This window comes from Hemicordylus capensis, chromosome 1 (genome assembly GCF_027244095.1).
Source record: "Hemicordylus capensis ecotype Gifberg chromosome 1, rHemCap1.1.pri, whole genome shotgun sequence".
Lineage (NCBI taxonomy): Eukaryota > Metazoa > Chordata > Lepidosauria > Squamata > Cordylidae > Hemicordylus > Hemicordylus capensis.
The window spans coordinates 221,400,958-221,428,950 of NC_069657.1; the positions used below are offsets into that span (position 1 = coordinate 221,400,958).

At 43.9% G+C, this 27,993-nt stretch overlaps 1 protein-coding gene across 7 annotated transcripts; it reads left to right on the plus strand.

Moving 5' to 3' along the window:
• The first annotated feature begins 2,563 nt into the window (after window positions 1-2,563).
• On the plus strand, window positions 2,564-27,993 carry CNBD2 (cyclic nucleotide binding domain containing 2). Of its 7 annotated transcripts, none has more exons than XM_053283441.1 (14): window positions 2,564-2,579; window positions 5,309-5,401; window positions 5,530-5,570; window positions 9,639-9,758; window positions 10,372-10,425; window positions 12,855-13,018; window positions 15,293-15,449; window positions 17,533-17,684; window positions 20,225-20,363; window positions 21,616-21,742; window positions 22,556-22,745; window positions 24,564-24,729; window positions 27,162-27,301; window positions 27,382-27,993. In XM_053283441.1, the coding sequence occupies exons 2-14, from the start codon at window positions 5,383-5,385 to the stop codon at window positions 27,710-27,712; spliced, it is 1,800 nt and encodes a 599-aa protein (XP_053139416.1). In that variant the 5' UTR covers window positions 2,564-2,579; window positions 5,309-5,382; the 3' UTR covers window positions 27,713-27,993. The 7 variants fall into 7 exon arrangements, with proteins under 7 accessions (XP_053139416.1, XP_053139459.1, XP_053139406.1 ...); XM_053283484.1 differs by lacking the exons at window positions 2,564-2,579; window positions 5,309-5,401 and adding exons at window positions 2,617-2,722; window positions 12,520-12,753; XM_053283431.1 differs by lacking the exon at window positions 2,564-2,579 and adding an exon at window positions 2,618-2,722.

Here is a 27,993-nt window from a genome sequence, read left to right on the forward strand (position 1 = left end):
AGGAAAGTAAGCTTATGAGCTCACTTGACATTGTGTGTGTGTGTGTGTGTGTCCCTGTTTGTGTGTCGCCACACACACACACACCTGCTGCCATCAACTTTGCAATGCGTGGACCAATATGAACCAAATTGTATAGTTGGTAGGGACACATAGGGTCACCTCAGCAGCATAGTATGTGATGATTTGAGGGAGGAAGGAGGACACCTTTTGACTCCTGATGAGGGAAGAAGAAATGTGGTTTGGGGAGAAAGAGACTCATGGATGAAGAAATGAGGAAGTGCACAAAAAGCAAGAATATATTTGTTTCAAGCTGCTGCTTCTGTTATCATGCAAAAACAAACACACACGAATCAATCCTTCCCATCAGATGGAAGATATGTGTCATCACACAACTGTTTACTTTCTCCTCCGGGGTGATGGCTGAACCATTAGCTCATCTTAAGAGAAATCAGCTGGTCCTCTACACTTTTAGTCTAACAAAGCAATGATCATATCATCCATATGATCACAAGTTCTTTATGCTATTGAGCAGAAGAGCTAATTTAATGGGACAGCAAGTCTTTTAAAGAGGGTAAAAATCAGAGGTCACGGAAGAAGAGAAGCTGGAAACATAATACTTGTAAAGGAAGCTGAAAGTTTTTGGGGAGACAGTAAAGTCATACACACAACCAAATAAGTGGGCAGGGCAGAGGGCTGGTGGGGAGACATGCCACCCTGCACACGAGTGATTTTGGTCTCTTTGCTCTGCTGCTTAGGAACATAGACATAGGTAGCTGCCACACACTGAGTCAGACCATTGGTCTGTCTAGCTCAGTGTTGTCTACACAGACTAGCAGTGGCTTCTCCAAGGTTGCAGGCAGGAATCTATCTCAGCCCTATCTGGAGATGCCAGGGAGGGAAACTTGGAACCTAGATGCTCTTCCCAGAGTGGCTCCATCCCCTAAGGGGAATATCTTACAGTGCTCACCAGGGGCGTATCTAGGGTATGGCAGGAAAGGCATGTTCCCCGGGCGCCACTTGAAGGGGAGCACCATTTTTAAAATGAATTTTTTAAAAAATGGCTGCTGAAAACAAAATGGCCACCGTGTATGCTCAAATGGCCTCTGTGAGGCCCTAGCAGAGGCCATTTGAGCATGCACGTTGGCCATTTTGTTTTCGGTGGGATTTTTTTTTTTAATCATTTTTAAAAATGACCACTGCAGCCCCTGATCGGTCCCTGTGAGGCCCTAGGCTTTGCCAGGCCTCAGAGAGGCCATTTGAGCATGCATGGCAGCTTCCAAAATGGCCACCACGCCAATCTCTGTAGGCTCAAACAGGCCCAAAAATCAGCCCGGGACGGGCTGTGGCGGTTAATTAAGAGGCTGTTGGGTGGAGGGGGAACCTTTGCAGACCCCCCTGGCCTTTAGGAAGCCCCCCGAAAGGGCTACAGGTAATTTAAAAAAAACATTTAATATAATATAAGTCACTGTACACATATTTAGTTTGGCACTATATACAGAGAATCAGGGCTTGTGAATACTGACCTGAAGCTTATAAGCTAGGATTATATTCATTTGCTCTTACTTTGCTTCTTGTGATAAGTGAGTTAAATGTGATGTCTTAATAATATGGCTATTAATGGTGAGTTTGTCTTTGAATCAGTGTGAAATCCTTAGTATTAAGGCCCACTGGGAGTTTCTTGCTCTCTTTCTCTCGTTTTAACTGTCTTTCTGAAATACTAGAAAAATTCCAAGCAGTATTTTCATAGTATCTGGGAAAAGTCAAATTCTCCATTTATTTTTAAAACTTATGTAATAGTGATGCTACAATGCATAGTAGAGAATTAGACAGGCACTTCTATTTAGTTTTCCAAGTACACCTCCACATAGTATTTGGGTATTTCATGAGCCCTGGCATACTGAAATTTGTAGTTTCCCAGATTTTTTGGTCTGGCTATGTCCACTGCTAAATAGTTTTTGCAATATTAAAATATTAACGAGCTTGACTTGTATGTTTCAGCTGATATTATAGTAAAGTTATCTGAAAGATGGGTGTCAAATGTTTGGACAGGAGGCGCAATTTTAGTGCTTGCCCTAGGCGCTATTTTCCCTAGATACGCCTCTGGTGCTCACACATGGAGATTCCCATTCAAATGCAAACCATGGTGTGCCCTACTTTACAAAGGGGGCAATTCATGCTTGCTACCACAAGATCAGCTGTCTTCCTGACACATGATCGTTGCTACAGCAAGCAGCAGAGCAGGGAGCTGGATGAGGAAGTCCTCCGGCATCCCTCAATGCACCACACCAGGAGCGCGGTGCATTGAGGCAGGGGTGTAACTACCATTAGAAAAGGGGAAACAGTTGTCTTGGGGTCCCACTGCCTCAAGGGGCCCCCTAGAGGCACATCACATGACTCCCCGCCCGCCCGTGTTGCACCCCATGAATTAATATCGAGTCTCTTGGAGATCGGCAGTAGCAGAGAGTAAAAAAGGGGTTAACTTTTCTCCCAGCCCTATTGGTTCTCCTGGCATCTTATGCTTCTCCCCCACTAGGAATTTGTATGTAACTGCAGAGCCGAGGAAGCTGGCTGTTGGGCTGGTATATTTATATGGGGAGCGGAATCTTTTTTTTGGGGGGGGGGATTCTTATTGTACTCCCTGTAATTGCCTGCTGGATCCGCCCATGTGAACTAGATTCAATGTGAACTAGATATTCACTGTATTCATAATGGGGATGTGAGTGTGAGTGCACTATATATTGTGAAGTGTGTTTGTGTGTGTATATATGCGAGGGGCCCATTTTAAAAGCTTGTCTCTGGGCCCACTCCAACCTTGCTATGCCCTGCATTGAGGGATCCTCCCTCAGCTGGGTGCTCTAGCCTGCAACCCGCACCCACATATGACCCCAAACCTGGGGTTAAGGGCACACTTGCAGCCTTAAACCCAAGTTAATGCCTGGGGTAAATTCCCAGGCTTGGGGCTTGATCCTGGCAGTACACGCAGGCAACCAAGCCCTGGCTGGGCTGCCCAAGCCTGGGTTTAGCTGCCCGTGTGGATAGTGTTAACCATGGTTTGGAGGCACACATCTTTGGTCCCACTGGCTCTGGTGCCATTTTATGCAATGATTTTGTATAGATAAAATATTGTTGCAATTTTATGAAATAATGTTTTAAATAAAAAACTGTTTACCAGAGGTGAGGGTGCTAAAATTACCATGAGAAACAAGCCTTATTTCAAACTGCCTGAAGCTGCAGTTTCCTATCAAATACTTTGAGGGATGGGCTTCTCTGGGATTCACTGCCACAAGATGAGGTGGTGATGAATACTAGGCTGACTTTTTTTTAAAAAAAATTAGATTAATAAACCCCATGCTCATCTTGGCTCCATGCCTTGGAGGAATGCATGGAGGGACAGGATTGCAACCCTTAGCCCCACTCCAGCTTCTGTGCATTCATCCTACACACATCTAGCTCATTCTCTCCTTATTACTGACTAGGTGAGGGTGGACATGGTAATAGCAGGCAGGCATGATCCTGCTCTCTTTCCATGTGTCCAACACATGGAGCAAAAGGGCACATGCAGACATTGTGTTTGTGTGGTCTATGAGCGTACGTAGGAAGCACCAGGCACAGCCCCTGTATTTAATGTTGGAATGGGCCCACCATGCGCACGTGTGGAGGGCCCTGTCCATGAGATTGGCAACCTGTAAAGGAGGGGTCCCAGTCGTGTGAGCAGATCCCTCTGTGTGTGCAGTTTGGTGGGACCTGCTGCCATGTCAGCTCCACATGTGTTCAGTGAACATGGGGGAGATAATGACTGCAGCAGCCTGTCTATGGCCATTAGCCATGATAGTGTAAGCATCATAGTTAAAAGTTCAGAGGCATCTTTCAATTTCAGGTGCTTGATACCAATGAAAGGCTGGCTGTTGCCTTCCATGCCCTGTCCTGTTGGTATAAGCTTCCCAGAGCCATTTGGCAGGCCAGCGTTGGAAACAGAATGCTGGGCTAGAACAGACCTTTGGTCCAATACAGCAGGATTGTTCTGATGTTCTCTCAGGCAAAAGAATGGAATGTGGATTATCCTGAGAGTGCAGGCAGTTGGTTCTCTAGCAGATGATTCTATTCCAGTTGCGAACGCCCTTTCCGCTCCCACAGAGGCAATCTCCGGAGGTCTCTAGTCATGCAGCGCTGGAAAAAACCTTCTGGGAAACTAGTTCTACATTCTTGGATTAGTGAGTTTTAGACATTTGAAAAACACCCTCAGCCCAGCATCATTTTGCCGTCTTCAGCATAGGACTGTGGGGGTGGGGGGGATCTTGCCTGCCCTTTTCTTTCTACAGCAGGCTTCCCCAACCTGCAGCCCTCCAGACATTGCTGAACTACAATTCCCATCATCCCAGCCACAATAAGTTGTAGCTTGGGGTGATGGGAATGGTAGTTTGGCAACATCTAGAGGGCCGCAGGTTGGGGAAGCCTGTTCTACAGTATCCTCCTCAGGACTAGTCTCTGGACAACTGAACTGGTTAGAACTGATGGGATAAAACACCTGGCGGCATCTCTTCATCATCAAAAAGCAGTTCTGCGGGCAGGCAGGCGGGGAGAGGGGAAGTGTCCAATTCCAGATTAGGACTGTGATGCATGGGAGTTTAACCAGGGGCGTATCTAGGGTACGGCAGGCAGGACACATGCCCCGGGCGCCACTTGAAGGGGGTGCCATTTTTTAGAATGAAAAAAAAAATTAAATGGACACCGAAAACAAAATGGCCACCACACATACTCAAATGGCCTCTGCAAGACCCTAGTATCTGGGAAAAGTCAAATTCTCCATTTATTTTTAAAACTTATGTAATAGTGATGCTAGTAGATGCATAGTAGAGAATTAGACAGGCACTTCTGTTTAGTTTTCCAAGTACGCCTCCACATAGTATTTGGGTATTTCATGAGCCCCAGCATACTGAAATTTGTAGTTTTCCAGCATTTTTTGGTCTGGCTACGTCCACTGCGAAATAGTTTTTGAAATATTAAAAGATTAACGAGCTTGACTTGTATTTTTCAATTGATATTATGGTAAAGTTATCTGAAAGATGGGTGTCAGATGTTTGGACAGGGGGCGCAATTTCAGTGCTTGCCCTAGGCGCTATTTTCCCTAGATACACCTCTGAGTTTAACCCCTTCCTGTGCTGTTCTTTTCATCAAAACTCTCTCTCTCTCTGCTATTTGCCCCTTTAGTGGCTATGAGCTCATAAATCAGCCATATTTGCCTATATCTCACCAGCTTTTGGTCACCTTTCTAAAGAATAATTGAATGCTTAATCTCCTTTTCATTCAGGAACAGCAACCCATGGTTTTCTTCCTCATAAAATGCTAAGAACATACAGAATTGAAGTGTAATTAATTCAAGAAATGGATTCGCCCACTTTGGGTGAGCAGCCGCTCTGAATGGGCTCCTTCTTGGAAATAGCAGCTCTAAGGGAGTCATCATCCATCTGGACTTAAGACACAGTGGCTCAGGGCAGACTTCTCAATAAGTGATCTAATTTTGTTTTATAGGTTATAAGCAAAGTTCAGCTGGCCCCCTAAGAGGAATCAAGGTATGTTTTTCCAGGTGCAGATGCTTGGATCAATCTGCCTGCAGGGCCAACTGCATGGGGCCCTTCATGTTCTACAATCCAGGGGCAACAACTGAGAAGGCCCTATCCCAGGTCACCACCAAATGAAATGGTGGCACCCGAAGGTGGACCTGAAGAGTTGCTCTGCCACCACCACATTAAGACTATGGGTGCAGAGGTAGTCTCGGGTACAATGGGCCATCACTAGCTGCCAGATGAGATCAATCCCTGATGTGGGCCCTTCTGTCTGCCTACTTTTGCAGAATTGGTAGGTATTGTTTAGAGTAAAAACAATTTGTCCCTGTCTATCAAACAAGATAGGGAAGCTCTTCTCACGATTGGTGAGAAGAGCTTCTTCTGGGTCTGCAGGGAGAGTGGGCTTAGCCCGCTCTCCCCGCAGATGATCAAAAGGCAGCCCTGGGCAGCCCACACGACTGCCGGTTCCGTCATGGAGCTGGTGGGGGCTGCGGGGATCAGGGGCCGCATGGCCCCCAGAAGTTCCAGGATGCCCTGGGCAAGTGTGCGGGGCATCCTGCAGAAACCCCCAAGCCTGGGAGGCTGCTTGCAGCCTCCCAGTCGGGGGCCTACTCATGTGTTGCTGTGCGCTGTGGCAACACACAAGCAACTAAATGAGGTCGCTCACTCCATTAAACTCATTTAAGGGGAGGGGGAATTAGGCGGGGTAGCTGCCTTGGGAGCACCGGGCTCATCTGCAGGCTAAGGAAAGCTCCCTTAGCCCGCTTTCCAGGGATCGTGGGAATAACCTCAGGGACTAAAGAGGGGTGTGTGTGTGTGTGTGTGTGTGTGTAACAAGATGGGAATGGGATGAGAATGTCGAGGAGTAAACATTAAAATACTAATCAGGGAAGGTCAAAGCAAAAGATGGATTATTAAATTGTCTTTTGAAGAGTGAACCAATAAAGAGAATTCCAATGCCAAAAGCCATATTAGAGAAAAGCCTAGGTTTGGTTTTGCAGGAAGATTGAACAGAAGGTGAACTAGGTCTAAAAGGAACTGCAGGGATAGTAGAGAACAAAGATACCTGATAGTAAGGTGCAGAAGCATACCCTTGTTAACTGCACATTAAGGAAGCAGAAGCCAGGGTAGGCAATGGAATAGAGGAGAACTGTGCCCAGACTGGTGTGTGAAGCAGATTAAATGAGCCACAGCATTAAGGGTGGACTTCAAAAAGGAAGAATGAACAAGATATTTTGTAGGGGAAGAATGGCAGTTCAGTCCCCCAGTAGCAGAGCAAAACCAGTTGGGTGATAAAGCAGCAAAGCAAGAGGTCTGGAGACAGTTCTTTAGTACTGAAGAACTACAAGGATTTATTTAGAAGTTACAAAAGGATGTGTGAAAAAGCCCGCAGCTTAATTTCAGCTGTTGCTCATGGCTGAAGAGAGAGTCCAAAACAAACAGCCATCTCTGGAGAGACAGAATGGAGACTAGCACTGGAAGAACAAAGAGGGGAGGAATCCAGCACTTTTGTCCATGACCCTAAGCCTGCCCGCCCCCCCCCCCAGTAGTCACTATGAGACATTGCAGCTGAGAGCTGATGCTGCCAGGGTCCTAGCTCCAACATATTAATACTGTATTAGTCAAACTCAGACTTGAATGAAAAAGTGAAAATGTGTTTTAATGGAATTTTGTGAATGAAAAAAAGATCAACAAATTAATTAGGCGGGAACTAGTTACAAGGGTCTGAGCCGAAGCAGCTTTTCTAGCTTAAAAAGAGTTGTGGAGGTAGTTTTACATTTGGCATGGAGTGGGGTGAGGAAGTGCCCATATTCACGTTCTTTCTCCTGAGGCCCATTCCAACTTTGCTATGCCTCTAAACTGTGTATAACAACTTGTTTAGCCCTTGGGTTATGTAAAAATGTGGAAAAACAAAGGTTGCTTTGAGTATATGGTGAGCAATAGCATGCAGGTGCTGTAACATGATGCAGAAAATACAATAAATTGACCAGGGCCCGTAAAATACTCTGTTTATCAGGACATCCAGAAACCACAAAATAGTGAGTCAACATTTTTGGTTGATTCCAATAAAGATCACTCCTCACATACTACACAATGCAATGCAGGTGGTAGGAGCCTCACTCATGCTGCTGCGCACGTGTAAAAATAGTTGATGGAGTTATGCCCCAGGATAGCTCTGCACCAGTGGAATGTTGTGCAAACACTGTTGCACACTAGGACACCCACTGGAAATAAAGAGTTCCTGTTGTGCTACTGCGTTTGCACAGTTTCTGCCAGAGTGGAATTGCCCTGGGGTGCAATGCTGTCAATGATGTTTACACATGCACAGCAGAATGGGCAGGGCTGCTACCACTCATGTTATATTTCACAGTACATGGGGGAGTTTTTAAGCTTAAATTTCTCTCTCTCGTGGATTAATATCTTCAGCAAAACAGAGAGCAAGTGCTTCTCCAGCAATCATGCAATTCCTGCAAAGTCCTGTATTACCCAAGGCCTCCCAGTGGTAAAGGGCTCATTTGGTCAGAAAGAATGAGAATTTCTTGGTGTTAATTCTAAGGCCTAAAATTTAGTGTCTCTGGGATACACAGGGCTGCTGCTAACCTGTATATCACCCATGTCTCCTTGGCAATATCTGTTAAAAGGAAAGGCATGACATGACACTATCCCATTCAGGGTTTCTGTATAATTGTTTCAGTTCATTGGCTGATGGGGAAATGCCGAACACATTTTTGCCATGCACCTTCTAAAGTGGTAAAAGTAAAGTTGTGCCATCGAGTTGGTGTTGACTCCTGGTGCCCACAGAGGCCTGTGGTTTTCTTTGGTAGAATTCAGGAGGGGTTTATCACTGCCATCTCCCTCACAGTATGAGATTATGCCTTTCTGCACCTTCCTATATCGCTGCTGCCTGATAATAGGCCTCCCATAGTCTGGGAAACATACCTGCGGGGAATCGAACCGTAGCTCTCTTATATTTAACAGATAACAACTGTCCCTATTCAGCTAGCACAGTCTCCTCACCCCCAGTGACTGTTGCTGGTATTTCCCCTGTGTTTCTTTTTCAGTTGGGGCCCCTTTGAGACAGAACTCTTACCTCATTATTTTTCTTTAACTCCCTTTCCTGTGTAAACTGCTTTCTGTGTTGTTTTGTTGACAAGTGCTGTATAAATACTCTTGATAATGTACGAAGAATATCATACGTATCTTGTGTATCAGCTGTAAACTTCGGAGAAGTGGGAGGGAACATAGGTCAGTAGCAGCCACATGTCCCCTATAACATATAGGAGTTCTTCTCGTGATCGGTGAGAAGATGTTGTGAGCCGCCCCAAGCAGTAATGTACTGGAGGGGGGGCAGGATATAAATACTTTAAACAAATAAAATAAATAAATAAGAGCTCCAGGGAGGTCTGCGGGGAAGGCGGATTTAACTTAACTTCCCGGCAGACGATTTCCGTGCCTTCCCTAGGTGGGCGAACAGCGCCTGGCTGCTCTGGGGGTTGGGGTGCCGCGTCATGCCGCTGCATGTCACCCCCCACCCCGAGCTCCAATAATGCACCGCATGAGTGCACGGTGCATTATTGGGATCCCCTCCCCCCACCCCGAGTGTGCCAGCCGTGGCTGCTGACACACAATCAAGAAGATTAAGTGAAGGGAGCACTTGCTTCCTTAACCTCATTTTTGAGGGAGGCTACTTTGGTGGGTTTGCCGCCATGTAGCCGCTGGGATCGGGCCCGATTCTGGCCGTTCACATGCACATGCAAAACCGGGCTGGTCTCCCTTAGCCTGGTTTGGCATGCGCGTGTTAATAGCTCCATAGTGTGGCTCTTAGAATCAAAGCCAAAACATTCAAATTTTTCTTGACTGCTCCACCGCTCAGAGGGCTGTAGGTGGGGCACCCTCTCTCCCTCTCCCCCACCTCTCATGGAAACTATTTTCCTGAATTCTGGACTCTGTGTGTGTGTGTGAATATTCCAAGTATGGAACTGTAGGGGTCTTGTCAGTATTTGTAACTCCATTTTCCTTTCCCTTTGAAACAGAAATGGCACCATGATTTTCTGTACATGTCCTTTTTCATAGGCTTTCTACAACTTCATTGTAGAACTTATCCTGTTGATCAGAGCATGCAAGTGTTTCCGGCTGTGTCTGCGGGGATTCTCCGGCTTTCAGCTTCTAGAATATCATGAGGGGATTGAGGAAGTAAGGAATGTTGCAAAAATTGATACAAAGCCTATGTTTATTATAGACTTTTTTTATTTAATAAAATGATGATTGACTGAATCTCTGGGGCACAAAACTCCAGCAAATGGTGCAAATGTGTTCATATAGGATTGCCAGGATTTAGCGCCTCTTTGTTGCTTGCAACTCAAGCATGCAAGCTTCTGTTTTCCGCTCTGTGTAACTAAAATTCAGATGTGCATTTGTCTACACAGGGCATTTGCTGGGAATCTAACCCTATTTGTGTTTTCTCCAATTGTGCCAATTCAGCCGTTTGGCTCCTGTACACCCCAGAGTCCATAGCGAAAAGAGAGGGAAGGCCTGTCCCTGTCTTATAGATACACACACACCCCTTAATACAGTTACTTGCCATTAATGCTGGGCCACTCAATAAAGGCACAGACCTAGGATCCAGATCCTGTAACAAACCCTGATGCCAGCTTTGCCCCATCACCTACTCCAACAGTCCTATTACTGGGCTTACCAATATCAGCCACACAATCAAAACAATTCAATAGAACTAACATTGAAATGTGGCTGTAGAACACTTGTGCACACTAATGAGATTAATTGCCATTAACTGTTTGATTTCTAGAAGCAGCAGAGTTCTAGCATCGTGTTTGATCGCCATGAATTCAGCATTTCAAAGGTCAGGGCAAACCTGTTTCCTCTTTTCCTTGCATCGACATCTGGGTGTGAGGGTGTGGGCTGCAGTCCAGTAGCTTCAGTGTAACCTTGGAGTGTTTTGTTACGGGGGCAAGTGTGTCACCAGTTCTTATTTGTTATGTTGCATTCAAACATACAGGCCTTTTCCTTGGAGTTGACCCTTATTTCTGTCCCAGCAGCCATGGCAGCCTTTCCGTGCGGCAAAGTGAGGCAGTCACCTCAGGCACATGTGGGGAGTAATGCAAGAGGGCGACATGTGCTAGGTTTTCCACCCCCATGGTTCTAGCCCAGTGTCCACTGCTGCCTCCCTTCCTTGCCCTCCTGTGGCACACTGTCCACTTCCCCCTCCTTGCACTGCTGGGGTGCATCTTCTTCCCTGACTCCTGGACTTGAGCTAGGAACACCCTTGCTACCACTGCTTGTCTTGTGGCATCATTGGAGAGTGCTTGGGGGTGGCTGGTTGCCACTGCCTCGGCTGCAAGGCCTGAGAATGCTAAGCACTCACTTGCAGAAGGGGGGGCATCATATTCTCTGCCTCGGGCAGCAAAATGTGTTGGACCGCTCCTGCCCAGCAGCTTGATCATTAGCACCTTGCAATGAAGAGATGGCTTGGCAATGCTCTTAGCTTCCCAAATGACCTTACCAGAGGGCATCTCAGGATCAAAAGCCTTCTTCAGCCTCCACACTAAAAGCAAACCAAACCAAACACTTGCTGGACAACAACAGAAACAGGTTTCTGTTTGCCCCAAGAAATGTGCAGTCTAGGTTTTGACAGTGGGTGTTAAGAGCTGGGAAGGAGGAGTGTGGGAGTGTTGGCCAATCTGTGTTCTTTTTGTCAAGAGAAATAGGTACCTTCAGTTAGGTATCTTTTGGACGTCAGCTGTGCTGTGACAATTCCGGAATATCTCAATTTATTACAACTGGCTAATTTTGAATAATATAATACTTTCAGGGGAAAGTGTATGAAATAGTGAGGTGCTGCTGTGAGGACAGAAGGAAGCCTTGCTGTGATTAACACTTTACAAAAGCAATCTTTTATGTTCCACTACATGAGTACTCCCATACGAGAGATAATAGCACTTAAAATACAGTATCAACAAAAAGGCATAGATATGTGTGAGTGTGCATCTATGTATATGTGTAGTGTTTCTTACCAGCCCAGTCATGTGAAGCCAACTTTTCCAAGCTGTCTTTGACTTAACCTTTTAATCCCCACCCCCATTTAAACTGAAGTCTAGGTACGTTTACTCATGATCAATCCATTACCTTAATCCTCTCCCACTCCTCTCCTTCCCAGCTGTTATCACCTACTGTCAAAACTTCATTTGTACATTTCTCGGGGCAGACAGAAACCTTTTGTTGGTATTATTCAGCTAGTGTTTTTCTTTTTATTGTGTACAAGCACCATACACATTGATAGTGTTACAAATAACGTTATGTGCACCACCACACTTGTGCCTACCATACTTGCAAAACAATATTTCTATCCTATTCTTCCTCCAAGGAGTTCAGGGTGCCATGCAGGTGGCGGGAAAATCTACTTCCAACAACTAGGGAAGATGTACACACTTAATACTCCTGAATTGTGCAAATGCCACTGAACAGATGACCAGCAGTGCCTTTACCTCCAAGAGTGCTGATCACCAGATTTGAGGGTGGTGGGGGTGGGGGAGACTGATTTCTGGCAATCGCTCTTTCCCATCAGGTGATCAGAGATGACAGTATCAGAAAGATCCTTACATACAGCCCACTGCAGTACACAAGGAACTCTGGATTAGTATTTGGAATAGAATTTTCAAGAGAGCACTTGACATGAATGAAGGGATGTAAATACCCAGTACTGTCAGCACTGGGAGCCTTAAACATGGACTGCTGCTATTCTAATTAACCATCTACTACTAGTTGTAGATTAGTTAACAGATTAACCACACTTATTGTGGTTAAGTGTAGGTAGTGGAACTATGGATATCTATGGTAGATATGGAACTATGGTAGATTCACTTAGGATATCTTTGAAAGATTTGTTCTGGTGTTACACAGGCTGCCCTGTGATCATATCTGATTTGTAATATTGCAGTTTTGTAGAGGAAGTGAGTGTGTGAACAGACATCCACACTGATGCTACACAAGGCCACTACCTTATTGGTACTTTGATATACCTTTGCCATATCACAAATCGGAGCCATCAGCCAGCCCTTCCTCATGGAATTGTGGTTTCAGTTGGAGACAATCACATGCACGGAACCTTGTTCAACCTGTGAACAGAAAGAAAAGAGAGCAAAGTTGGGTTTTACTTCTTTAAAAAGCAAACGTAAGAAACATTCATATACCATCTTTTGGGTCATCAGAAAGTAATGTTTTATCTCTCTATGTGCATTTGTTTAATTTAAGTGAGGTTTCATGTCTTCTCAGGATCATTTTCCTTTAAAAGCAATCCAAATAACCAGGAAGCCGCCAGCATGGAGAACTGATGCCGAAGTGAAGCAATTGCAAAACCGCATGCTGCTTCTGGAAAGTTACCGACAATATAGTCCAAATCTGCAGAGCCTTCTAGCTAGAGTGGTTCGCTTTGAACGGTAATTTGGAGGTGGGGTGAGGGTCGTAACATTGCAAAATGTTTCTTTAATTTGAATGTGTTGCAGATTTTAGGCCTCCAACTTATAGGTAGTATGGGCGTTCACAGCAATCGGGGGGAGCACTGAGATTTCCAGGCAGTCAGGCATGAGTATAGAACTCATGCCATAGTTTCAACCTCACAGGAGTTCTTTCTGGGTTTGCTGCTCAGGGAATCCTGGACTTCTCGGGCAAAAGGCAAGATACATCTCATGGAAGCCCACTACTTGCTGAGAATGGCCAAGGCGGTACACAAGTGTCCCACTCAAGGCACATTGAGACCTCATGTGATTTCTCATTAGTCTGGATCCTGCAATCCAGGGTAACAAAAGGCTCAACAGCCTACTGATTTCAGCTCAAAGGGAAGGGTTTCAGAGCAAAGCAGGCTCTTTGCTGGGGTGAAGCTCTGGGCCACTGGACTCCTGCAAGTTCAGCTACCTTAGATAACCCTGTCCTAAAAGCTGCATGTCAGGAATACCAAGTCCTGGGCAGAGCTCTGAGTGTGTGATTGTGTGTGTGTTGGGGGGGGGGTGTCTAAGTCTTTTGGGGGGTTTTGCTGGCTTAAGCCCAAGGGTAGAAAAATTGGAAGTTCATTCCCCTGCTCAAGTGGCAGGGGCCTGGGAAAGTTGTGGGCCCCAATGCTTATTCAGTTGATGGTCAGAACAACAGGGTGCTATTGGTCCCAATCTGTATCCTCAAAGAGAATTCCTGAAGTTGGTTGTATCTTGAAGCACTTTGAATGGGCTGAGGATTCTCATGACCTTGGGCATTAACTTTTCCTTTGTCCACCGGAACTTTGGATAGTTCACCAATGGCAGGGACCCCCTGCCATTTCCAGGTGGATTTTCCACTGGGCCATGCTCATTTCCCACTGGATCAAGTTTTTCATATTCGGCTATCTGAGTGTATCAAGACCAGTTTCTTAGGTGCCAAATGCCAGATTCTCCAGCTGGCTATGCTCCTATGGCTAGCCTCTGATGAGGGGCCAAGGAAATGGGCAGGGGAGCAGACTGTCTGCTGTTGTTGGACTACCATCATCCCCAGCCACAACATATTGCAGCTGGGGATGATGGGGGTTTCTAGTCCAAAAACAGCTGAAGAGTCTTAGATTGGCCAACCCTGGTTTATCTGTTTTCCCAAGCTTTTGATACATGCACCATAACTTTTTCTGGATTCAGATTGGAGGGACATTTCAATCTAAACTAAAAAATGGGTGGGCATCCTCTTTGCAAGCTCAGGATATATTGGTTTAGGTCTCGAGGATGGGACCCACCTTTGGGGGCAAGAGTGAAGCTCTGGGGATTCTTTTGCATGGGTTGTGTCAGGAAGTCCCAATGCATCCTTACTCCCCCACTTAGAATGGTCATTGCCCATACATTGACGGAGAAAGAGGGGAAATCAGTTCTGCATGGGGACTTCCTGCTTCAAAGGGCATGGAATGGTGGATGAATTCAACATGGTGGCTTAATTTCTAATTTTTGAAGGCCTTTGTGACATTAAAGAGGGCATAGCTCAGTGAAAGAACATCAGCTTTATATGCAGGCGGTCTAGGTTTTATCACTGACATCTTCCAGTAGGGCTGGGAAAGACGTCTGTCCAGAACTCTGGAGAGCCACTGTCTAACATCCTCATTAATGATGTGCATGGGTAATAAGGAACTGCAGGGATGCGCCAGGGGCTCATGCATAATTCCCCCAGTCTCTCTATACACACACACACACACACTGTTGTGCAAATGGGTGAAAAGTCCCTGCTCCACCCATGCTCCAAAAGTGACATGCTTCCTCTCTTCTAGAGTGCTTCTGGGACGCAAGCAATGTGGGGATATTTTGCCCACTTGCACAACATTGCACATGTAAAGGGACTGTGGGAGTTGTGTGTGAGCCCCAGCCGCATCCCCACAGTCCCTCACTACCTGTGCGGTATGCATTATTAGCCATGATATCAGCCACTGCCAGTCAGTATAGACAATACTGAACTAGATCTAGGACCAGTGGTCTGATTCTGTAAGGCAGCTTCCGAAGTTCATCCTTTGCAGTGGTTCAGGGCTGTCGGAATTGCTGCGTACAATCACTCATGCTGTTTCACTTTACAGCTCATACCAAATCAGCTGTTCTGGATGTATCTTGTCTTGCACCTCTAAGCAAATCTTGAGTTGGTGTAAAGTATGATCATGACTGAGGCCTGTCCCATTCAGGTTAATTTCTATTAGCTGATCATGTATGTCTGTTTTTCAGGTTTGCACGCAGGAGAGTGGTCATCAGGAAGGGGCATATTGGGTCCAGTTTTTACTTCATCTATTGTGGCATGGTTGCTGTCACAGATGATTATGATGGCAGCCATGCTTTTGTAGATTCAGCCCCAACTCTTATCCGGAAAGGGCTTTCTTTTGGTGTGAGTGTCATCTGCAACTATGCACTAGAGTTCATATCAAAGCATACCCTTACATCAATACTGAGTACTACAAAGTCCTTTTCATTACTGGCACTTGTAATAATTACTTTGCACACAAATAAATTATAATTGCTGATGATGGACATTATAGATCTAGTTGTGAAGCATTTATGATTAAACCAGCCTGAGAATGTATACCATATAGATAAGTATACTGTATAGATAACCAACTTCTATATTTTCAGTATTGGTCTTTCCTCCAAAACATTTCAGGGGCCAGAGATGTACTTTGCTACACAAGTAAAGGCCCTCTCAAGTGGCCAAGCTCCACTTAGTAATACTACTAAGTAAGGTGACACTCACACCTCAGTAGTACTACTAAGTTCCCCCAAAGGGCTAACAATCTAAAAAGAAAAATAAGATTGCAGCAGCCACTGGAGGGAGGCTGTACTGGGGTTGTATAGGACCAGTTGCTCTCCCCCTACTCAATAAAGAAGATTAAAAAGGTGTCTCTTTGCTCATTTAGCGGGGGAATTTCATATAACATTTTAATATAATGTTAACATTTTAATATAACATGTATTTAATATAATATTTAGTTTGCCTCTAACAGTAAAGCTTTCCTGATTATACATTTTTTTTTCCAAATTCAATTTTTATTGATTTTAACAATAGTAATATTATCATTAACAAATAAACAAAAGTGGACTTCCCACACACATCTCTTCGTGAATCATCAGCTATAAGATTTACCCTTGCTATAATAATAATTCAAAACATAAATTTAAACCCTTACAAACATAGTTAGTCTACCCAACCTGCAATTTTTACTAAATTTCAAACCCTGCTGATTATACATTATATATAAACTAGCTGGCCCGGGCACAGAGCACCTGTGCCTCTAGCTCTCACTCATTCTTGGCCTCTCATTCTCAGGCCTCTTCCCTCTTCCTCCTCCAATGTAGTAGCCAGCTACTTTTTCTGGCCACCTGCCACTTTCTCCCCACCGCTGGCTGTCTCTGCTTTCTCCCCTACCCCATCATGGCTTTCACTCCCCCACCGGCCACTGTTTTATCTCCCTGCCTCCTGTTCACTGGCCTGTCCATTGGCCTTATGTTCCCCACCGCTGTTGCTTTCCTCTCCCCCTCCCCTCACTCGTAAACTCTTGCAAGAGCTGCCACGCATGGGATTTGCGACGGGTACATCTAAGAGAATTATACAGATAGATAGATATGAATGATTACCCATTACATAGCTGTTTCACCTGAAATTCAAAAGAGAGGTGTCACTTTAATGCATGGACATTTGTCTGTTCTGCAATGTGAGTCAAATTAAGCACAGCATCTTATTTTTGCATAATTTACTCTGCTTTTTAAATTTTCTGCTTTTAAAATTCTATGGAAATTTTCTGCTTTTAAAATTCTATGGAACAGTGCTAAGCTTATAAAACAAGAAGTATAGAACTGTACATCTTAGAGAAACATGCATTATTAATATTATTCATGTTGCCAGGCTTGAGGGCTAATGAGCATAAGACTACACCCCATTGAGTATAATCTCTCTTTCTAGAATATCAGCCTTAATGTTATAGCACAAGATGCCCAAGTTGAATCAAAATGTAATTCAGGAACTAAAGCATTTTGAGGCCGTGCTGGTGACTAAGTATGTGACTGGCACAGATTAGCTGAATTGCCTCAATGTCACAGAGGGTGAGGCAGGCAGAAAGGTTTCTGGCTGCCACTAGCACAGCTCTTCTGATCCTAATAGTCTATCATTAGCTGAATTTCTCAGATCCTAGAGAGAGGCTAGGAAAAGAGGAGAATATCTACGTGGGCCTAATAAGCAGGTGAATGGGGAAATAGTGACATGTTGGCAAGTATGAGAAGGTGGTTTAGGACTTGGGAGAGCGAGAGGAGAAGAAACTCAGAGGTAATGGGCAGAGTGGAGAGTTGCACACAGCCAAGAGTTACAAAGCTGAAGAACTGCATATTAATTTGAAACAAACAGCCACATTATTTAGCTGCAGGCCTCTCCTGTTGAGTGCATTGTCTTAATGCATGCATCTGTTTCTGCATTTTAACAGGAAGTTGCCTTGTTAAAAGGCACATTGAGAGTTGCCACAGTTGTCTGTGTGGAAGAAACAGAACTTCTGGTAGTGGATAAAAAGGATTTTTTTGCCTACAAACTAGACATGCAACTTGAGCAAGAAGCCAGAAATCGCTATGAGTATTTGAGGTAACTTCTTGCTATGTAATCTTCTACAATAGTCTCTTTTTGCTCATTTTCTTTTTATGCAATTTGTTTTGCTTTGATTTTCTATTCCATTCAATTAAAAAGGTAGCCTATATAATATGAAATATCTGCTAATGCTAAAGCTTTTCCTTTGTGAGCATGAGATTTATATCGCTTTGTGTTATGTGATAACATCATTAGAATGTCTTAGAATCATTAGAATGTACTAAGAATATATGTACAGGCTGGTGTCCCAGCATTGCAAGAAAAACAATTTCTGATATGAGCTGATTTTTAAAAAATGCTCCCCCCACCCTAACTTGTTTAGAGATGAATGTGCATGTGAGACTCGACTACTATTTCTGCCCCCTAGTGCCTAGATTTCCAGAATTTTCCAGCCGTTTTCTATTAATCTCCCCATCTAATATTTGGTTTTTTAAAACATACCCTTTCTGCTTCCCTCTTCCAAGTGCTCATTGGTGGGCATAAGGTAAACCCAGTCCTGAACTCAGTTTTGCCAGATTATCAGTTTGAAGTTTTTGCTTTAGTGCCTCAAAAGTCTTTTTACTCAGAACTTGCATATGAAAAGAGGGCAGGGTTGGGAGAGGGAAACGTCACCTTTAGCCTCTTGCCTTGCATGCCGAAGCTCCCAGGTTCAATCCCTGGGACTCCTGCCTGGATCCTTGGAGAAGCTGCTGCCAGGCAGTCTAGACAATGCGGAGCTAGATGGACCAATGGTCTGATATGATATCAGGCGGCTTCCTATGTTCGCATTCACTCTTTCCCTTCTTGCCTCAGGCGACAGCAACTTTAGGTACATCCACTGCCCCTCACACCTTACCCACTCCAAAGGGGTTCACCTCCTGCCCACCTCTCTGCTGTCTTCAAGAAGTTCTACCCTTTCCTGCTCCACTTCCGGAGCAGCACTGCCAAAGGGAAGCTGTTTACCTGAACAAAGTGAGAGGAAAGGCAGTTTTACTTCCTGTGCCTTTATATTATACCTGGTCTCCCCACATCATTTCTAAACAGAGCTGGCGGGGTGGGGCTGATTAAAAGAGCAAAAGAATGTTTGGAGAGAGGGTACTGAACTCCACTCCCACTTATAGTTTACCTCCCCTGCAGACCTACAGGTGAAACTCGGAAAATTAGAATATCGTGCAAAAGTCCATTAATTTCAGTAATGCAAATTAAAAGGTGAAACTGATATGAGACAGACGCATTACATGCAAAGCGAGATAAGTCAAGCCTTAATTTGTTATAATTGTGATGATCATGGCGTACAGCTCATGAAAACCCCAAATCCACAATCTCAGAAAATTAGAATATTACATGGAACCAATAAGACAAGGATTGTAGAATAGAACAATATCGGACCTCTGAAAAGTATACAGTGTACTGTGCTTGATTGGCCAGCAAACTCGCCTGACCTGACCCCATAGAGAATCTATGGGGCACTGCCAAGAGAAGGATGAGAGACATGAGACCAAACAATGCAGAATTGCTGAAGGCCGCTAATGAAGCATCCTGGTCTTCCATAATACCTCATCAGTGCCACAGGCTGATAGCATCCATGCCACGCCGCACTGAGGCAGTAATTGCTGCAAAAGGGGCCCAAACCAAGTAGATAGATAGATAGATAGATAGATAGATAGATAGATAGATAGATAGATCTTTATTGTCATTGTCCTGTGCAGAACAACGAGATTGAAAAGAATCTACAACCACTACTACAGGACCTAACAAGAATAATCTAAACATATACCCATACGCCCCCCTCCCATCAACCCACTAAAAACCCACTAAAAAACTCTAAAAACTAAATACAAAAACCCCCTCAGAAGCTGTGTTTTGCTGCGTTCAAAGCTGAGACCGCTTTTGGGTAGAAGCTACTCAAGCGGCTGGTCCTGGTCTTTAAGACCCTATACCTCCTTCTCGAAGGCAGAAGCTGAAAGAAAGTACTGAATACATATGCATGCTTATACTTTTCAGAGGTCCGATATTGTTCTATTCTTCAATCCTTGTCTTCTTGGTTCCATGTAATATTCTAATTTTCTGAGATTGTGGATTTGGGGTTTTCATGAGCTGTATGCCATGATCATCACAATTATAACAAATTAAGGCTTGACTTATCTCGCTTTGCATGTAATGCGTCTGTCTCATATATCAGTTTCACCTTTTAATTTGCATTACTGAAATTAATGGACTTTTGCACGATATTCTAATTTTCCGAGTTTCACCTGTATTCCCACTTGTCCCATAGTTGGGCTCTAGTAGCAGAAATGACCTTGGCAGGGCCTGGGCAAAAAGTATCTGAGGGAAGAACTATAGGGAGGTAAGCTGTGAATGGGGAAGGATTTGGCATTCCTCCGTATATAGTCTTTAAAATGGACCCACCCTGCTTTGTATGTTGGGGTAGATCGAGGTTTAAAGATATGGATGAGCTGCCATCACATGCAGTTTGTACCTTCCTGAAGAATTGCTTTAAAGGCAGCCTTTGGGTGCAATGAAGATGCTATATTAAAAGAACTGCATTTCTGTTCCAGAACTCTCAGCCTTTTTGAAACCATGCCAGATGATTCAGTAGAGGAAGTAGCTAATTTTTGCAAAGTAGAGAGATTCAACTATGGACAGGTGATTACCAATGACATTGCAGGATCAACCACCATAATATTTATTACAAAGGTAAGATTGGTTTGTGATTAGTGCTTCATAATAGGCTTTGCTTTCCCTTCTTCAGGGGTTGGGAATTTCAGAGTAGGCTTTGTTGGGTCCTTTTCCTTTGAGGTGAGAGGACTGGACACTTAGGATATCTTTGGGAAAATGTTTCTTTACAAATCTACACATGGAGCAGCAGCTAAACACACAATTCCAGAGTAACATCAGCTCAAACCTCCAAAATGCAATCTGTTCTCTAAAGCTCCATACAAGCAGCATTTATGTGGTGTGGTTGCTGCTTTCTTGGGGCCCAGTCCAAAGCTGTGTGGATTGCACGCTCAGATATGGCCAGTGCTACTGGGTAGTCATACCTTCCCATCTAGAGTTGCCATGCCCCCTGAAATTCCAGATTTCACCTGGATTTTAAGCATCTCACCCAGATTGCTTAGCCCACCCAGATTTGCCCAGATTTAAGTTTTCATTTAAAAGGGTGGGGGTAAGCTAAGCTCTAGCCCTTGCAGAAGTGGAGTTAAGGATCAAAACGTGCAGTCACTATTCTGCTCAAAAATTATTATCATAAGAACCCTGTGAGGTAGGTTAGGCTGAAAGATAAGTGACTGGCCCAGAGTCACCCAGTGAGTTTAATGGTTGAATGGGGATTTGAACTTGGGTCTCCCTGGTCTTAGTCCAACACTTTAACCATTACACAACACTGGCACCACACAAAAACAGTGGAAACGGCAAGTGTTTTAATATTCATAATTCATTTATTTAAACTGAAAGAGCTAGACTTTTTTATTTGTCAATACATGAGGGAAAGTGTAAAGGCAGTACTTTACCCAGTTACTCACTAAGCCATAAATGTGCTTCCCATTGCTCTGGCCAGTGAGGGCAAAGGGACTGACAATCAAATGATTTCTTTTTGAAAATTATAACATTAAATTGTATTTATTTGATTTTATCAATAAAATAAAACCACCTTTTTAGACTGTGAGCCCTTTGGGGACAGGGAGCCATCTTATTTATTTATTATTTCTCTGTGTAAACTGTCCTGAGCCATTTTTGGAAGGGCAGTATAGAAACTGGATAGATAGATAGATAGATAGATAGATATTCAGCTACCTGTATTAAGAACCTTGCTGTTCTGCACTGATTCTCACTCCCCACTCTGAAATCCAGAGGCCCTCTCACCACAAAACCTCTGGTTATTGGACTACCAGACAGGACAGTCAGACACAGTACTGACTCAATATTTGTTTTTTGTTTTTTGTTTCAACAGGGTGCTTGTGAGGTTTTGCGACTGGTTGAACTCAGCACTTGTCCATCTTATCGCAAGTGGCTTTCTAAACAACTGGGCTTTCCGAAACGCGAACTGCACATGAAGGAAAGGCGCCAAATGGGGTCTGGTATGTTAGATCTGTATTTTGCATATATGTTGAGTTCTCAAGGCTTCACTACTGTCAGCATGGTATCTATGAAAGATATTAATCTTAACTAGCTTAACCCATGCAGATCATCTGTGCGCTAATACTTGATTGCTCCCCTCACCCCCTGCCACAGCCCGCTCACCTCAGAGGGGGATTCTTGTGATTATAATAATGTATAGGTTTCGCCCCTCTTCTTTAACTGAAGCATTTTCTTCCAGAAATCAGACTTGTTTTTATTAGCAAATGGCTAATAAAGTTATATCTTTCCATGTATTGACAAAGTAGGGAATTCATGCTGCTATTCCTTTAAAAATTTTTTATAAAAACTTTTAATATAAGAATAAAAACAGAACAGAAAAGGGTTGCCCCTTTAATCCATCCTTTTACAACTGCAATTGAGACTTGTGGCTTATTAAGTCTTTCATAAGACTTTTGTATGTTTTCACCCATGAGACTTCAAGTGGGTCTTGCTTAATTAACTTTGCACTGTAAACATTAAACCTTCACTGGTAACAACTGACAATGCTCATTTCTGTTACAAATACTTCTCTTACAACACTTTCTGTTTTATATCAGATTTAACATAAAACGCATGCCCGAAGCTCAAAGCAACATAAGCCTGCAGTATGAAAACATTCTAAGAAAAAACAGATGCATTCCAAAGATTAAAAACATTTGGAGTTACTTTATATCCTTCAAAATACTACTAATATATAAATATCAAAACAAAAGTGGGATACCAACTTTTGATTGTGACTAGTTTCAAGGGTACTTTCTTTCCTCTCTTTACAGATATTGCGTGTGTTGATAGATTCAAAAGTACCACCTGGAACTCCTTCACTGGGCAGAAACTGAGTGAGCTGAAAGAGTACTATACTAGTCAGCCACTGAATAAGCTTTATGAAGGCTATGAAAGGCAAAGTTCTATTTTCAAGAACCATAGAAGTGTTTTGATAAATGTGGAACCTTGTGTTATTGAGAGGTGAGGGAATCAACTTTGCTTGCTTTCCAGAATATCCTACTTGCAACTCCAGGGGGAACAGGTGGACAAGTGTCCCATCAGAAAACTGCCCCCCCCTCCACATTTCTATTTCAGAAATCTAATATGTGGGACACAGTTCACCCACTCATAAATGCACTTTGCCCCTTCTGTGCCACCCCGCCCCTCCTCAATTTCTTTTCTGGTGCCACTACTGCTAGAGTAGATGGGAAATGAAATACACAAAGATTGCTTTCTGGTGTCTTTCAAGACCCTATGGAGGACAAAACAGAGGTAGCATGAAAACACATCTTCTTTTACTTTTGCCACTTAATTTCATTGTGGTTTCCAACCTTGGGTCCCCACTTGTTGTTGGACTACAACTCCCATCATCCTCAGCCACAGTGGCATTTGGTTATTTTGGCAGGGAATGGTGGAAGGTAGTCTGGGAGTTGTAGTCCAACAACATCTGGGGACCCAAGGTTGAGAACCTCTGCTATGACCTTCCAACCCACGTTCTTTTTTTCTTGAGCTCTCAGAAGTAACATGATTTGGAGCTTCCAGAAGATTGTTAGAGAGATTTGAAGTAGTGCATCCTATATGGACCAAGACCACAGATTAGTGTTCCCAGATGACCACAGATTTCAGTTTATTTGCTTCTTCCCTCTCTCTATGTTACCAATACACATATTCACATTAATAAAATGCAGGAGAAAGGCAGTCTTGATACAATTGTGTATATGATTACCTCAGGATCCTTTTTGTGCAGTGTTTGAGTAATGTACACATGCATGTGTGCAGTTGATGAAACACCACACAAAATTATCTTAATTCAGATGCCACATTCCATCAGATAATGACTGCTTTTTTGTAATGTTTTTATCAGTGCACTCATGCTGGGGGAGGGGTGAGCCCCTCCCTCTGCAGCTGCCTCTACCTCTGAAACCCCCTAAGGACTCTCAGGTAGGGCTGTCTGAAGGGGAGCTTGGTGGGTTGGGTGGGCGTCACCCAGGGCCCTGCACTTACAGGGGTCCCAAGCTATAGCAGAGTGACTCTTCTAGTTCTGGTAGGACCCAAGCAAAATTGATTCATCATGCGAGGCCCATGCAAGCTATTTTTCCCTTGGGCCCTGCACAAGCTAGACAGCCTTGCCTCGGGGAGATAGTTTCGGGAAGAACTGGCAAGGGCAGAGAGAAGGGGCAATCACAAAAAATCCCCCCCCCCCTTGTGCAACAGAAAACTTGGTGCATCAGTGGAGGGTTAATTTGGATGGCAGCCACTCTGTTGAGGATTAATAGTAGACCAGCAGCAAGGAGGAATTGCTGTGTCAAGGAAACACAAGATGCTTCCAGCTTCTGCTCTAGAGTCTCTACCCTGAGGCCTTGTTCCTAGACTTCAGTCAACAAGTCTCTGCTTAAGCACCCTGCCTACCAATCTCTCTTGTTCCTCTTTCCAGCTGGCTCATTGGGAAATATAATTTTGCCAAATACAACTGGAGCAGAGAAGAGCCCTTAGCCACCCTCAGTAGACCTTCCTGAGTGCCTGATTACTGAATCAGTTTTGAAGAGGTTACCACTTTTTGTGTTTGGAGTTAGATTGTACAAGACAACAAAGAGATTTTAGGCTTGGGTTCAATTCCAACTCACTGATATATATTTTTTAAATCTCAACTCAGTTTCATTTGACTCTCTAATTCCGAAGATATTCATTACTAGAAATCATATAATATCCAGCTTTTATTCTTAGAGAGGAAAAAATTACATTGATTGAAGTAGTGCAACACTAAAATGGATCAAGATGGTTCATTCTTTTATCTTCTAGTCTGGATTATGGGCAGCAAGATGATGGAAAAGAAGTTGTTCAAAGTGTTGTATCAGGAAGCCTCAAAAAGAAGCAAGCATACTATACTTCCTATGGAGATGTGCCAGCTTCCGTTGCTGCAGCTGTGTATGTCAGAGTGGATGAACTGCATAAAGGGGAATATATAGTGAGTATATCCTAGCCCCCATTTTGGTGGGAGTGGGGAACTAAGGATACATGGGCTGGGTATTGTAAATCCATTTGAAACGGCAACAACAATAAAAGCAGTCTAGTACATCTATCTATCTATAGAATTCTCTTAGAGGTACCTGTGGCTAATCCCATGCATGGCAGCTCTCGTGAAAGTTCGTGAGTGAGGGGGAGAGGAAAGCGACGGCGGCAGGGAACATAAAACCAATGGACAGGCCAGCAAACAGGCGGGCAGGCAGGAGGAGAGACAAAGCAGCGGCAGCCGGTGGAGGAGAGAAAGCAAAAGCAGCAGTGGGTGGCGGTCCGGGGGGGGGGGAGAGAAAGCACCAGGAGCCCCCGGAAAAGGTTTCTGGCCAGGCGGCCAACCAGAGAGAAAAAACATTGGAGGGGGGGAAGAGGGGGGAGGGCTGAGAACGAGGGGCCGAGTATTAGGGAAAACTAGGGGCACAGATGCTCTGTGCCCGGGCCAGCTAGTTTCAATTATAGTTAATGTTTTGTATTATTTTAATACAATTCAGAAAATTAGACTTCTCAGTGCCTTTGCCCCATTGGGCAGAAGAACTCACAAGAGGCTGGTTTACCTACTGAGCACAACTAGTGCCTCCACTTTGTCTTTGTATCACTGTAAGTAAAAGGACTAGAGACTTGGTTTTTTGCTTCTTGAGCTGAACATTAGGGGAAAGACCTAGAATGCGGTGGCCCAGGTTCCCCCTGCTTCCTCCTCTTCCCTCACCTATAGCTTTAGGGCATGGGTTCCCAAGCTTGGGTCCTCCAGTGTGGGACTCTACTACTCCCCTCATCCCCTGCCTAAAGGCCAGGGCATTTTTGGCTGGTGACAATGGGAGTAGTAGTCCAACAACAACATCTGGGGACCCAAGGTGGAGAACCCCTGCCCTAGAATATAAAGAATATTTCTTACATTCAGCATGAAAATTCACATAAGGTCTTAAGCCCTCTGCTGCCTTAACTGAACTAATTTGGGCAACACATAAATATGACATATTCTAGGACACAAAATAGTTTATGTGGGGATTGTGAATGTAGTAGTATTACCTTACTAAGGAAAACCAGATGAGCTATATTTGTTTGCACGGCGGTGCCTCCTAAGGCAGTAGTCTTGTGGTCCATTATCTACAACTATGTTGCATCCCTGCCCTAGAAGCAGGTTGTACTAGAAGCACTACTGCCACTTTCTTTATTTTAACAGGCGAGGAAGAAAGGAGAGAATAAGGTGGTGGGGGAGGAGGGAGGCTGGAGAGGCAGAGAAAGTGAAGGAGAAAAAAGAGAGGGAAGTGTGCAGGCATATACAGAAAAAGAATTAGGAGTGAGTCTCATATTGCAGGCTGAGGCTAAGAGTAGGTCTTGGCTCTGAAGGAGTGGAAGGAAAGGAGGAGATATGGATAAAGGCACTGGGAGACGGTGACTTCCATACTGAACGAGTAAGGAGCAGTATTCGAAAACCCATGCACCTTTGGGGACCTTCAGTTTTAGTGGTCAGCAGCAAGCATTGGTCTGTATAAAGAAAAACAAAACAAAATCCCAATCTATTTTCTGTGTTTGACAATGCAACTTTTTTTTTTTTTTTTTAAGGAGAATGTAGTAGATATCCCCAAGGAACAATTGCCAAAAAAAATTTCAGGAATGTTTTTCCTGAAAAAAATTAAGTGCCAGGGTTTATGCCCTCAGAAGTTACCTTTGCTGACTTAAACTTTTGTTGTGCATTTCTGCATTTTGTTGGCAATGCAGATCACTCTGAGAGATCTTCTGCAGCAGAACATCCGACTAATTGTAGTGGCCATTGCCGATCTGTGTTCACACACAGGGCCTGCTCACTCAATGGCTGGCCCACACTGATTTTGGGTCAGGTGAGACTGAAAGCTGACCTTGGGTTCATGCATTCAAACCTCTGCTCCTAATCACTGCAGTAATGAGTGTTCCAGTTGTTCCTGTGTCAACTCATGTCTCTGGATAGCAGTTGCAGGGGAGCAAAGGAAGGAGAAGGAGCATACTTTAATCTCCCGGTTGTGTAGCTTCTCAAGGCATCTTGTGGGCCACTGTGGGAAACAAAATGCTGGACTAGATAGGCCTTGGGCCTGATCCAGCAGGGCTCTTACATGCTTATTAACTTTTCTACATAATCTGGTCAGTAGAGGAGGAAGAAGAAACACACAAACCTGATATCTAACAGGCTTTAATTTCTTTCTACAGTCACCACATGAGCAGGAGGAAGACTCAATACAGGGTTATGGTATTCTTTGGAACTTGAAGATCTACCCTAAATGTTTCCAAGCCTTGGTACTTGTCAAATTTGACCTCAGTGCATTCTAAAGCATTGAGAAGTAGGTGAGCATGTACAGGAACCATATCAAATTGCATAGCGACAAAAGTTGCATTTGCTCTTTTTCTTAGACAAATCTGCAAGATACCCGTCAAATGATTTTGGTCAGTAAAGGAGCTGAGATCATCCGTTTCAGAAAAGAAAAGTTTGAGGAACTTATTGATAATGTCACAACAGTAAAATTATACAACTTGACAGTTAAATATCCCAGGTCAGTAGAATAAATTTCAATGAACTGCTGTTGAACAAAAGAAACCTAGATTTATTTTCAGTTTTGATTTCACTTTTCAGTGATGACGAGTTGTGCCAGGTTTTCCTCCGACACAACGCTTGGGAAATGTTTAAGAAAGATTTGTTGAAACTTGTGATGAAGCCAAAACTCATGAAGATGGTACATCCTCCTGATCCTCGCCCCACAGATGAAATCTATGAGTCTTGGTTTGTGAATCAAGCAGGGATCCTGGATCTGACTGCTATACGCAACCAAAAAGATCTTCCACCAGAGAAATACAGATATATACCTGTCCAGCCAAAACAAGCAAAAGAGAGCCTACCAGAGATTGAGCCAAGACTGATTCATGGAATTACTACAGTACGGCCCAGTTTACATGGAGAATTTTAGTGGTTCCAGGGTTTTTCGGATTTACAGATTAGCAGCACAGAGGCAACTATGGGAAGTGTGATATTGGCAGTGTGCCTGTGTATATACATATGTACATACATATATTTGTTATATGCAACTTTTCTCTGATTTTTATTGGAACATGCTTTATTCTTGAGAGCTCTCTTATGTGAATTCTAATGCTGATTTCACTTTTCCCAGTATTAGTATAGGGAGAATGTTTTTCCTTCAAGTTGGTGTGTGTGCATGTATTAATAAATTATATTTTGTGTTTATACTGA

Excerpts from the sequence above, each read along its gene's own strand:
- CNBD2 (XM_053283421.1), top strand. The coding sequence starts at position 4,160 with ATGCAGCGCTGGAAAAAACCTTCTGGGAAACTAGTTCTACATTCTTGG. Across the intron at positions 5,571-9,638 it reads GCCCCCTAAGAGGAATCAAG|GCTTTCTACAACTTCATTGT; the intron begins GTATGTTTTTCC and ends CCTTTTTCATAG. Across the intron at positions 21,743-22,555 it reads AAGGCGCCAAATGGGGTCTG|ATATTGCGTGTGTTGATAGA; the intron begins GTATGTTAGATC and ends CTCTCTTTACAG.